The 12072-nt window shown below is 46.4% G+C and overlaps 1 protein-coding gene across 1 annotated transcript; it reads right to left on the reverse strand.

Moving 5' to 3' along the window:
* Window positions 1-2156: 2156 nt before the first annotated feature.
* On the reverse strand, window positions 2157-12072 carry TRIM15 (tripartite motif containing 15). The gene is made up of 7 exons (XM_068960981.1): window positions 11704-12072; window positions 9480-9575; window positions 6255-6485; window positions 5475-5497; window positions 4109-4224; window positions 3699-3731; window positions 2157-2674 (listed from the first exon to the last, which is right to left on the reverse strand). Exons 1-7 carry the CDS (start codon window positions 12070-12072, stop codon window positions 2157-2159), a joined length of 1386 nt encoding a protein of 461 aa, XP_068817082.1.

Raw genomic sequence — 12072 nt, forward strand, 5'->3', positions numbered from 1 at the left:
GATATGTATTTTTGAAAAATAGCTTTTGATTTGGGTAATATTTGACAAATGTTACAATGAGGCATGTGTTGCATATCATTTTTCTTTGAGAGGGGCATTGCAAAGAGTATTTATGGAATAATCTCATAAGTTCATTGAAAAAAAGGTTAAATAGACTTGTCTACAAAACTGGCAGTATACACAAAATGTTTAACCAGAGTTTTATGAGATGTAATAAGAGAAAGTAAGGAGAGTGGGACTTTTCACTCTCTGAAAATGTTTAAATCTTTTAAAAACCAGGAGTATATATTGATACTGCTTTTATAATAAACATTAGGTAATACGACTGAAGCAGAAATTGCTAGACAGTATAAGACTTTGAGACTTCAATTCATTTTTATTAAATTCAATTTTTCTCTTCTTAAGTAAGCCTCTCACTCAATTTCCAGGCATTCAGAGGAATGCTTCCCTGGTCTGGAGGGTCATAAAACATTCAGACCCAGGACAAGACAATCATTAACTGCTGTCCAGTTTATCAAGAAGAAAAACTCCAGGTAGACAATTAGCTACAATTAGCTCCCAAACAGACATCTAGCCCCTAACTAATGATCTGGGGTCTTGAGAAAGGGTCAAGGGATGGCATCGCAATGTCTGGAGAAACTGAGAAACTGGGGGATCCAAGAAAACCATAAATTGACAAACTGGACATTGAGACATTTAAACTAGTTGGTCAAAAATGGCATGTATTAAAGTCATGAGCCAACCAAACAGGTACAGGTCAATACTAGTAGAGATACAAAACTCCTGTAATCCCTGCCTTTTGGGGGCTCTTCACCCCTCTCAGTGTCTATACTGAGGGCTCTGTATCTCTATCTTCTAGAATAAACTTTGCCTGTGTGAGCGTTGGCGAGTTAGCAGAATTCATTCCTCGGCTCTGTGAACAGAACTCAGCTTTCACGTTTCACTACTACTAGTACTAGGTTGGACTATCAAACAATTTGATTTTTTTCTGTGTTAGACACAGAGTGGCTCTGCCTGTGACGACAGAAGAGCCTCAGATTCGCTTCTTTTGTATCAAGGACTTATATTAATCTACTGAAACTGGCGGTAATTATTTACAGTGCAATGATTCATATTACAGTTTTGGAATGCAGTTCACATAGGGTACAAGCACTTGGAGTATCTTGAAAACATCTGACCCCATAGTTCAGGAACAGGGCTCATAGGATACAAAAAGTAATCTTGTACAAAGATTTCTACTAGAGAGACCCTCATAGGGGAAGAAGGTAGATTTTTTTTTCCCAGGGTTGGGGTGGGAGGATGGGAATGTAAGTGTTAAACTTGAAAGGAAAGAGAGCTAGAATCAGAGAGTATAGTGGAGGTAGTGATGGTGGTGGTGTGTGAATCATCGTCATTTTTACAGAGATTCATACTTTGTGAACTTACTTGAATGTGTAGTCAGATTCTGTGTCCAATAACAACAGTAACAATAATAAATGTTTAAGAAGTGAGTTGGAACTGAACACAAGCCACCTCTTATTGAACAGTGGGGTCTGGCTAGCCTACCCTCAGGCGAGTCCTGAGTGAAAGGGGCAGGATATGTGTTGGTCACAGAGATTCCACTGGCCTTTCTGTCCACCCCATCAGCACCGATTAGACACACCGGACGCAGGAGTCTGGGTGGGTTGCACACTTTGTTAGGACATACTCTACAAGAGAAAGGACCAGAAATAAAAGGGACCTGGTCCACTTGGGGCTGGATAAAGAGACTGTAGGATCAGAGAGGCAGAAGCATCTCCATGTGTATGTCCAAATAAAAACAGTCAACCGGATACATTAGTGCAAGTTCCACACAGTTTTGGCTTTTCCCATGACGGTTATTTTGAAACTTAAAAAAATTTTATTTTAGTTTTTTTTTCACCCCCCAAAACCCACTGACTACTCCACTTGGCTGCCCTGGTAGCAATCTGCCTATCTCTGGTTCTCCCCTCGGGGGTGCACAGAAGGCAGGAGCGTCAGCGGGGTGACCAGGGACTTCTGGGAGTTGAAAGACATACGATAAATAAAATGAAAAAAATTACAAAACTATAGGGACTCGGAGATCCCGTGTCCTAACGAATCGTCTAGGGGTCGGCGCTGGATCCCCGGGCGCCGCACTGCCCACTGGACGGCCTGCTTCAGCCTTTCAAGGTAAGGCAGGAACCCTTTTTCCAGACAGCGAAGAAGGGAAAGACTTTGCCGGAGAAGGAGGCGGTGAAGGTGAAGATGGGCGCCTGGGTGTCGGCGTCCAGCAGGGCCACGCGCCCCGCCTCGTAGTCCAGGGCGACGCCCACGTGGCGCGGGATGTCGCTCAGCGGCAGGTCGGTCCCCGGCGAGGTGCTGGCCCAGCACTGCTCGTGGGAGAGGACCACCGCCCAGACGCCCTCCTCGGCGCTCAGGCCCTGCTCCCCCTTCCTTCTCACCTCCTCCCCGACCACCCCCACCGTGCATCCGCCGCCGTCCCCCAGCTGCACCTCCACCAGCCAGCGATGGCGCCCCGAGGAGAAGCCGGGGGACCCCAGCACCACCGGGAGACCCTCGAAGCGCAGGGGGTTGTCCGGCAGGTGCTGCTTCTGCCGGGTGTACCTCACAGACTTCCTGTCCTCGGAGAGGACCAGGCTCCGGCTGGCGGTCTGAGGGTCCAGAGTGACGACCTCTGTTAGGAGAAAGGCGTGCACATCAGAACTGGCGGCTCCAAAAATACCCCTAGAGCTAGCGCTGTGAGTGGGAGGCACAAAGAGCATCGGCCTCGGGCAGCCTGTCATTGTCCCGCTTCTCAGAACCTCAGTTTTGTTCCAGGAGGCAGAGGATGACATCTATACCTGACCAGCAAGGGGTGCTGCAAGGCTTTGCTTCTCAAAGCGGGGTCCATGAATCAGGACCATCACTTGCCTGGGAGTTTGTTAGAAATGCAGAATCTTGGGCCCTAAGCCAGACCCACTGCATCCGAATCTGCATTTTAGTAAGACCCCCCAGTTGAGTTTTCTGCAAGTTAAATTTGAGAAGCAGAATAAGGTGATGCTTTTGGAAATAGTTTCTAAATTAAACACCAATTTAAAAGTCATGTCTGACTCTTCGTGACCCCGTGGATTGTAGCCCACCAGGCTCCTCTGTCCATGGAATTCTCCAGGCAAGAATCCTGGAGTGGGTTGCCATTCCTTTCTCCGGGGGATCGTCCCATCTGAGGGATGGAACCCAGGTCTCCTGAATTGCAGGAGAATTCTTTGCCATCTGAATCACCAGGGAAGCTTAAAATTAAATGCTATTTAAAGAACTGTTATAATATTTGTCCAGGTCAATAAAGAGTCTAGTACAAGTTTTGGCAAAAAAGACCAAGCATTTGATAAGTATTTTAAATAAATAATATGTATGTGCCATCTAACATTAACTGAGTACTTACTATGTGCCAGATATTATACTAAGTTTTTTCATACATGAATTCATTTACCCTCAACTACTTATGGGATGGGTACTATTATATTTTCTATTTTACAGATAAAACTGTGGGACAAAGAGGCTTAATGACTTGCCAGTGTCTCATAACTAGCAAAAGCTAGAACAGAGAAGCCAAACAACCAGGCTCTAGAGTTTAATTGCTCTGTCCTTCTGTCTTGGAGTGAATGGATGAATGCACAAAGGGATAAATGAAACAATGGCTCCCAAAGCCCCCAAGTGTTTACCTGATTCTGTTTCCAGATGATGCACCAGATTTTCTGAGAGAAGCAAAAATAGAAAGATCTGTGACTTATTCTTATAAGCCTTATTATTATCAGATTTATAGGACTTATTAGCTCTTATTTCAAATAAATAAGGGCAGTGTGTCCTGGGAACAATGTGAGGACAGGGACAGAAGAAAGGGGGCTTCTGCTGTGAGAGAGATGATGTCCTCACCTTCCTGACTCTGCAGTGCCCATCCTTGGGGAGAGGAGATGCTCCAAGGAGTGGTCTTTCTGGGCAGAGTAGGATCACTAACGGAAGGCTTAAGGGATGGGAGACGTCTTGAGCCAGGTTGGGAAGGTGAAGATGGAGCTTCATGGAAGGCAGATGGGAAACTGATGGGAATGGGGGAAGTTGCTCTCCCCTTTCTTACCAGAGAACGCCCTCATCATCTCTGGGAGGGTGAGTATTTTCCTGTGGAGATCGCGGATCTTTTTGACAAGGTCAGGAGAAATGGGTTCTGGACTCACAAAAGTCTTCATCTCACACCTGCAGACAAGTTGGTAACCAGTTAGGTTCTAATTCCAAAAATAAGGTTTGGGTCATCCAGACCCAATGAGGCTACAATCATCCTCAAGAATCTTGGCATCTGTGGTGAATTAGATTGAGTGACATCTCTTATCTTTGCTGGAAATGTGGAGTTACTAAACCAAGAAGTGTTTCAGCTAGACCTAAGAGGAACTAATGGTAACCACTCCTCAGGAATTAGATACAGGTGCTTTAAGAGAATGTACCCCTGGGGACCAAAAGAGATAAGATCACCACCCCTATTAGCCTCTAGAGGGCGGTACAGTGCCATTTGAAAAACAGCCTTAACCGATCTGATTTGCGTGATGTTTGGTACAAAGGAAAAGGGGTTGAAGAGGGATGAAAAAAGGAGTTGAAAGAAATCCTATAGGGCAGCAGCAGCAAGAAAGCCCTCAGTGCTGGTTCCAGCTCAGTCTTTGCTTGTCAATCTCTGTGTGACTGACAAGCACTTCTCCTCTAGGTCTTAGCTTCTTCATCAGACATGAAAACCTCAGAAAAACTCTTCTAGATCTAAATCTCCGACATTCTTTGGAAGTATGTTTAGAGAACTTCCTGATTGGTGGGCACATGAGTTCAGCCCCCCTACACACACAAGGGCAACAATATATGAGAACTCTTCCCTAGTCACTGTGTCTAAGTTGAGTGGGAAAAATGATTGAAAGAATAGACTGGTCTTCCCAAGTTTCGTGCTTCTCATATTCTGTGCTAAATATTTCCCCTTTGACTGACATTTTACATGGTGTTAAATACTGAATCAAACACTAATAATTTCAGGAATTAAATAAGATGTTCCTGGATCAGTTCAACATAATTATTATTTAATTTTTTAAAATTATTACTATTTTGGCCATGCCACATGGCTCGTAGGGTTTTAGTTTCCCTATCAGCCATTGAACCCAGGCCCTAGACAGTGAGAGCATGGAGTTCTATGCCGGGGAATTCCCCATGATTATTTATAACTTCACTTCTAAGGGGGAAGAAAATGTGTCCCCAATACCAGTTTAAAAAGGAGCCTTAGCATACAGACCTGAGTAAATTGGGGCTGTTTATGTGTGAGAGGATGACAGAGTGTGTCTATCGAAGTGCTTTTGCTTCTCTGTGTAACCACATGTGGGTACAAGGTGTAGAACCCTGCACCTTCAGTCCCACAATGCGTGCCTCTCCCCCTTCAGTCTCACTGTCAAGTGCAGAGCAGGGAGAGTGGGGCCTACCTGCTCTGGTTGACTCTGACATCCTACAAAAGAAAAAAAAAAAAGCACTTAGTTTCCATACATCCTTCCCATCAGGGCTTCTGTACATCCTTTCTTCCTTTTCATATCAGCTCAAAACTCTCCCCTCCAGAGAGCTGATCTGTTTAATCACCTACTCATAGACTGTTCATTTACATCATGCCTCCTTACTCATGTGGGACTGTGTTGTCAGTTCATTAGCTGGTCCTCTGTCTCAGCCTCATCCTAGGAGTGTGTTCTGCTTCCAACCATTAGGAGATGGTGGACAGCAGGGACCAGGCCTTGAGTTACCAGCCAGAAGATATGAGACAGAATAACGTAGTGATAATCACAACAGGCACTGTTTTCTGAGTCCTTTCAGTGAGCCAGGGACTATGGTAAGCATTTTGCATGAAATTTTTTTTATGGTCTTTGCAACAACCCCATGAGGGAGGTACTATTATCTCCCCATGTTTAGAGAGGTTATGAGATTTGCCAGTGTCACACAGCCGGCAGAGCTGACACTGCAGCCCAAGACCATCAGACTCCAAAGCCTTTGGCATGACCATCGTATGTGACACGGGAAAGTCATCCAGCCCTTCTGGGACTTCATCTCTGTAACCTCCTTGGGCCAAAGGAACCCAATAACCATCAGTCCCTCTCATTACACATCATCTCCGCTTCCCTTTCCTGTTTCTCTCCAGCATCTTCCAGCCCCCAGCATGGTGTCCCCTTCCTGTGGGCTCCCTCTCCTATCCCATGAGCTGGTGGGGTGTCTCTCACTTGCAGAAGCTCACTTGCTGGCTGCTGACACTTCTCCTCCAGCTCCTTGACCTGGGCTCCCAGCCGGGCCACTTCCTCAGAGAGTTTGGAGAGATACTCGTCCCTCTCCTTCCATATCTGCCGCTCCAGCTCTGTCAGCCTGGCCAGCAGGAGGTGCTGCTGTTTCCCCAGCTCCTGCTGCAGCCTCTCAAAAGCCTCTTCCACCTGCTGCTTCTTGCTTTCAATCTGAGTCTGCAAGGGGTAGAAAGAGAGGCATGGTTAGGGAGAAACTCACAGAGCTGAGTTCCCGGAGCCTCATCTATATCCTTACTGTTGATTAAAAGGGACAGGGAGTAAGTAGTTCCAAGATTCATCCTCCCAAATAATATTATGGTATTAATACAAGTAGGTAGGTGTCAGGATAAACTTACCAAGGATGAGAGTCATGCTCTCATCTCACCTAGAGATTCTAATAATAATGCCCATCATGCTCTCAGAGCCAGGATTTTCAAACATACTTCCACATCTGCAATACCATCCTAACCCTCCCATACCATCTCTAGAGTCAAGTGGAGAGGATCTCTTAGAGAGCAACTGAAGCTAGAGGAGGCTGTGATTAGAGCACAACTTATGAGAAGAGAGGGCTTCCCTACTGGCTCAAGTGGTAAAGAATCCACCTGCAACGCAGGAGACCAAGGTTCGATCCTTGGGTTGGGAAGATCCCTTGGAGAAGGAAATGGCAACCCACTCCAGTATTCTTGCTGTGAAAATCCCACGGACAGAGAAGCCTGGTGGGCTACGGTTCATGGGGTCATGTCCATGACTGAACATGCACGCACTGTATGAAAGAAGAACCATGTGGCGTTGGTCTTAGCCACCGAGGTCGCCATCTACAGGGCATGTTTTGATGGGAGTTCAGGGATGCCGGAGATTTTCCTGTCCCCAAACTCTCTCTCCTTGGTCAGAGATTCCACAGTGTGGATATCCTCCTGGAGAACTTTGTAACACAAGAAAAGAGATGGGAGGGAGCCAGATACTGCCACACTATCAGCCCACTGTCCTCGGGGTCAGCCCTGTGATCAGTCCTAGCATGCAGACACTGGTATACATTTTCTGGCCCCAAGGTTCCTATATGAAGGCAGTGCTTTCAGGTAGACAGACTGTAATGGGAAGAGCAATGGATTAAGGGTTAAGAGAACCAGGTTTTAGTCACTTCATCATGAACTTGGACTTTGCCATGTGGCCTTGGGAGCATCACTTTTCTGGACATGAAATTCCTGCTCTGAAAAATAATGGCTGGCAAGGTGGATCTTGGATTAGAAGATGCCAGAACCACTTCCAGCTCTGATAGTCTAGGATTCCTCAACCTTGACCCCAAATGCCCTTGCGCAGAGGCAGAGGCAGAGGCAGAGGCAAGTCAGGGAGGTGAATAAGAACAGTCTGCCCATTCTTCCCAGCCAGGCAACAGACACCAGACAACAAGCTGCCCCAGGGTCTGCTAAGAAAACCCCTAACTAGGGATTTCCAACTGAGAGAAATGGGTAAACTTTTTGTTTAAATAAAGTGAGTTTTAAAAACAAATTAACACAATGTGTTAAATAAATTTATTCTAAAGTTTGACTAGTCAGGTAGACTTATGAAAAGCATTTTTGAGCACTTATCAGAATATGGACATAATTTTCAAATACTACAGAATATTATTTTAATATTGCAAGGTTTTAGGCCTAAAAATGTATCATTAACTTTATGAAATCCTACAGCAGAAATCCTATAGGTCATATTTTCTCAGCACTGAGAATGACAATAAAAATATCAGTTAATACATAGCTAATAAGTACTATATAGCTGCAAGAAAATTGAATTTAGGATCATTTTAAATAGCTACTGGATTAAATAGCAAATCCAAACTGATATTGCTTTTGCAGAGTCAAAGGAGTACAAAGGAGGAAGCATTGAGACTAGAGATAAAAGACTAAAATCACCTAATTCTACCAAAACTACCTTAATGTTACAGGAAACAATGTATACATTGGGCAAAACATCATGTTGCATAGCTTAAGCATATGCATTTTTATTTCTCAAGTATACCTTAATAAAAGCTGGGACTAATTTAAGTCAGCACCCTTAAAAGAAAGAAAAGCAAAATAGTAATTCTGGCCATGTACATGCCTTATTCATTAAAGTGGAGGATTACCACATCAGAAATTTGTGCAAACCAGAAAAACACTTTCAAATATTAAGAACATAATTACAGGGTTTCCCTGGTGGTCCAGTGGTTGGAAGTCTGCCTGCCAATGCAGGGGACATGGGTTCAGTCCCTGGTCGGGGAGGATCCTACATGCCACAGTGCAACTAAGCCCATGCTCCACAACAGGGGAAGCCACTGCAAAGAGAAGTCCACACACTGAAGCTAGAGAGCAGCCCCCAACCACCGCATCTGGAGAAAACCCGCACACAGCAACGAAGACCCAGTGCAGCCAAAAATAAATATATAGAAAAGAATCACACTCTACAAATAATGTTATTATATGATATATGGGGTGGGGTGTTCTAAGTGAAGAAAACCAAGATTTCTTATGAGACTGTTCTGCCACAAATGTCTCTGTGAGATATTTTATTTGTGGATGCTAGGTGGTTATTTGATGATTCAGAACAAAATTATACTTATTCCTAAAAGCTATCTAATGCAGACAACCAAAAATTCTCAAAGGTTACAAGAACCCCTAAAATGTCTGACGGAGCTGATGGGAAACTTGGGGAACTTCTCAGGACCAGAAGTTATTAAGAGCAGGATCCAAAAGAGTGATCAGACTGAGAGGCCAGGGCTCCATCCAGACACTGACTGATCACACGGCCCTCACTCCCGTGTGGATTGTCCCCATCCTGCCCCCTCGGAATAAAAAAAGAAAGGTGCTGACTGGAGCCACCCCAGATGTGGGACCCCCGAATGTGAGAACCACAGGAAAACTCACAAGAAAATAAGTTACTGAGATGAAGGGTTAAAAGAAATTAAATATCACATAACCTTCAGATACTAACAATAAGGTTTAAAGACATGGGGAAAACAGGAAAAAAATTAATTCGAAGGAGAAAAAAAAAAGGAACTGCAAAACTATATTTGGAAAACAACCAAATAGAAATCTGTGTGAAAACTGAGATGAAAATTAACAGAGTTGAAAATGAACAAAAAAATGGGAAAAGAAAATCCCCAAAGGAGAAGACAGTCTATGCGGATGTGGCCTTTACCAGGAGCACTTGGAGCTTCTGGTCTTCCCGGCTCTTCATGTTGTCAATCTCATCTCTCTCTGTGCTCAGAGCTTCCAGCCGACTCCTGAGACGGTCCTGCGGAGGGAAGAACAGGAAGAAAGAGGTGGCTTAGTTCATGATTCGACTCAGTTGTCTACCATATTCCCGGCACATCGTCATGTGCTGAAGAAGTCAAAGGTAAAAAAAGACCCAGTTCTTGTCTGTAAAAGACCACTATCAGGACTTTCCTGGTGGTCTAGTGGTTGGGACTTGTCACTCTAACTCCCTGGGCCCTGAGTTTGATCCCTGGTTGGGCAAGCAAGATCACACAAGCCATGCTGCTCAGCTCAAAAATGAAAAAAAAAAAGACCACCATGTAGAGATGGAGTCTGTGAAAAGTGAATGAAATAGACACAAATGCAACAATCGGGGTGTGTACACAGTGAGATGGGTGCAGAGCAGAGGGGACAATTCTGCCTGCAGGGACAAGGGAAGGGTGTAGAAAGCAGCTACCAGTTACAATGGGCCATGAAAGACACATTTCCAGTTGGGTAAGAGAAGGGGAGGAAGGTATTTAATGCCTCTGAACTGTACACTTAAAATTTGGTAAAATGGCTTAAAAAAAAAAGAAGAGTGAAGCAGACTTAGAGAGTGAACTTAAGGTTGCTGGCAGGGGGAAGGGTGGGGTGAAGGGATAGTTAGGGATTTGGGGATCAACTCTGCTATATTTAAATATATATAGGAGAAGCCTGGTAGGCTGCAGTCCATGGGGTCGCTACGAGTCGGACACGACTGAGAGACTTCACTTTCACTTTTAACTTTCATGCATTGGAGAAGGAAATGGCAACCCACTCCAGTGTTCTTGCCTGGAGAATCCCAGGGATGGGGGAGCCTGGTAGGCTGCCGTCTATGCGGTCGCACAGAGTTGGACACGACTGAAGTGACTTAGCAGCAGCAGCAGCAGTATATATATATATTTTATATATAAAATATAAATATTTATATATGTATAGTACACACTGCTATATTTAAAATGGGTAACCAACAAGGACCTGCTGTAAAGCACATGGGACTCTGCTCAATGCTATGTGGCAGTCCGCATGGGAGGGGAGTCTGGGGAAGAATGGATACATGTATATGTATGGTTGAGTCCCTTCACTGTTCACCTGAAACTATCACCACATTGTTAGTTGGCTATACCCCAATACACACACACAGAAATCCCTACCACTAAGGTGGGTTGAGGGGAGAGTGAGGGGAGTGGAAAGCTTTCCAAGAAGAAGAAACCACTGAGAAGTATTAGAAGCAGGAAAGAGTGTTAATTCAGCAAACAGCAGGTACATAACGGTCAGTCTGTCTGGACACATTGTGCCTGGAGAAGGTGGCTGACAGATAAAGGCAGGACCCTGAATGCAAGTGGCCTCGAATGCTAAAGGCACGGGCTTTCTTCAGACACAGAGTCAGGATCCACAGGATGGTTGTGAGCAGGGGAGCGACATGATGGGCTTTGCGATTTGGGAGGCTCTGCCTCGCAGCAGACTGGAGGGTGACTGAAGAGGTGAGAGTGCACACAGGGCCCTTGATGGAGCCTCTGGGTGACAGACAGAGACAGCCTGGATTCCGGGGCGGCTGTGGGGATAATGCCGAGGGAAAGAGGAGAGATGCTTCCAGGGAGGCCACTTCCAGACCTGGTGACTGGGTGACAAGAGGGACCTGAGGGGCAGATAGGAGTGGATAATGTCCCCAGGACCAGAGGGACTACTGTACCGCCACAACCCGCTTCTCGAAAAGAAGAGCAGCGCTTGTAGGATGACCTGCCCATCCTGCCTCCCCTCTGAGCCCCAGCCGTCGGGGCCTTGCTAGGTCCCATACGCAGTCTGGATCTGGGGAGACCAAGGCCACCCTGCCCGTGACCTGCAGGAGGACAGCTGCTCTCTCTCCTTCCCAGTGAAGCCGTGGCTACACTGCTCTGTGCTCCGTCACTGTGGGGTCCCCTCAGGGCTGGAGCTGAAGTTCTCCAAGACTGAACGGCCACACCTCCAAGTGGAAAGAACTACGTCCCACTCATCCAGGGGCTGCCCCAGGTCCCAGCAGCCTGGGGTTGGTCTCCTGATATGGACCATGGCCATATCCAGCCCTTCCTGGAGCTCTCTGCTCCGTCCCCTTCACCACCTCGGGACACTGTCCTGCCCCAGATGTCCCGAGCTGACCCCACGCCTCTTACCCGGTAAGGCTGGATGGCCTCGTCCAGGAAGCCCACGACGTGGGCTTGATGGGAGGGACCCTCCCGGCAGAACACGCAGAGGAACTCGGCGTCATTCTCGCAGAAGAAGTAGATCTTCTCGCCATGCTCCTCGCAGTAAGTCTCCCCGAGAGGGCCCAAGGGCACGGGGACCAGGAGGGTCTCGCTCGGCTCCTTCTCCTCGCAGAGGGCACAGAGAAGGACCCTGCCGGAGGGCTGGGCCCCCATGTGGGAGGGCGGAGGAAGGCACAGCCGGCAGAAGGTGTGTCCACAGGCGGCGGTCACTGCATCCTCCAGGGGCCCTTTGCACTTGGAACAGGCAGCCGCTTTGTGGGAGGGGGTCGTGGGCAT

Source organism: Capricornis sumatraensis, chromosome 22, assembly GCF_032405125.1.
Source record: "Capricornis sumatraensis isolate serow.1 chromosome 22, serow.2, whole genome shotgun sequence".
NCBI lineage: Eukaryota > Metazoa > Chordata > Mammalia > Artiodactyla > Bovidae > Capricornis > Capricornis sumatraensis.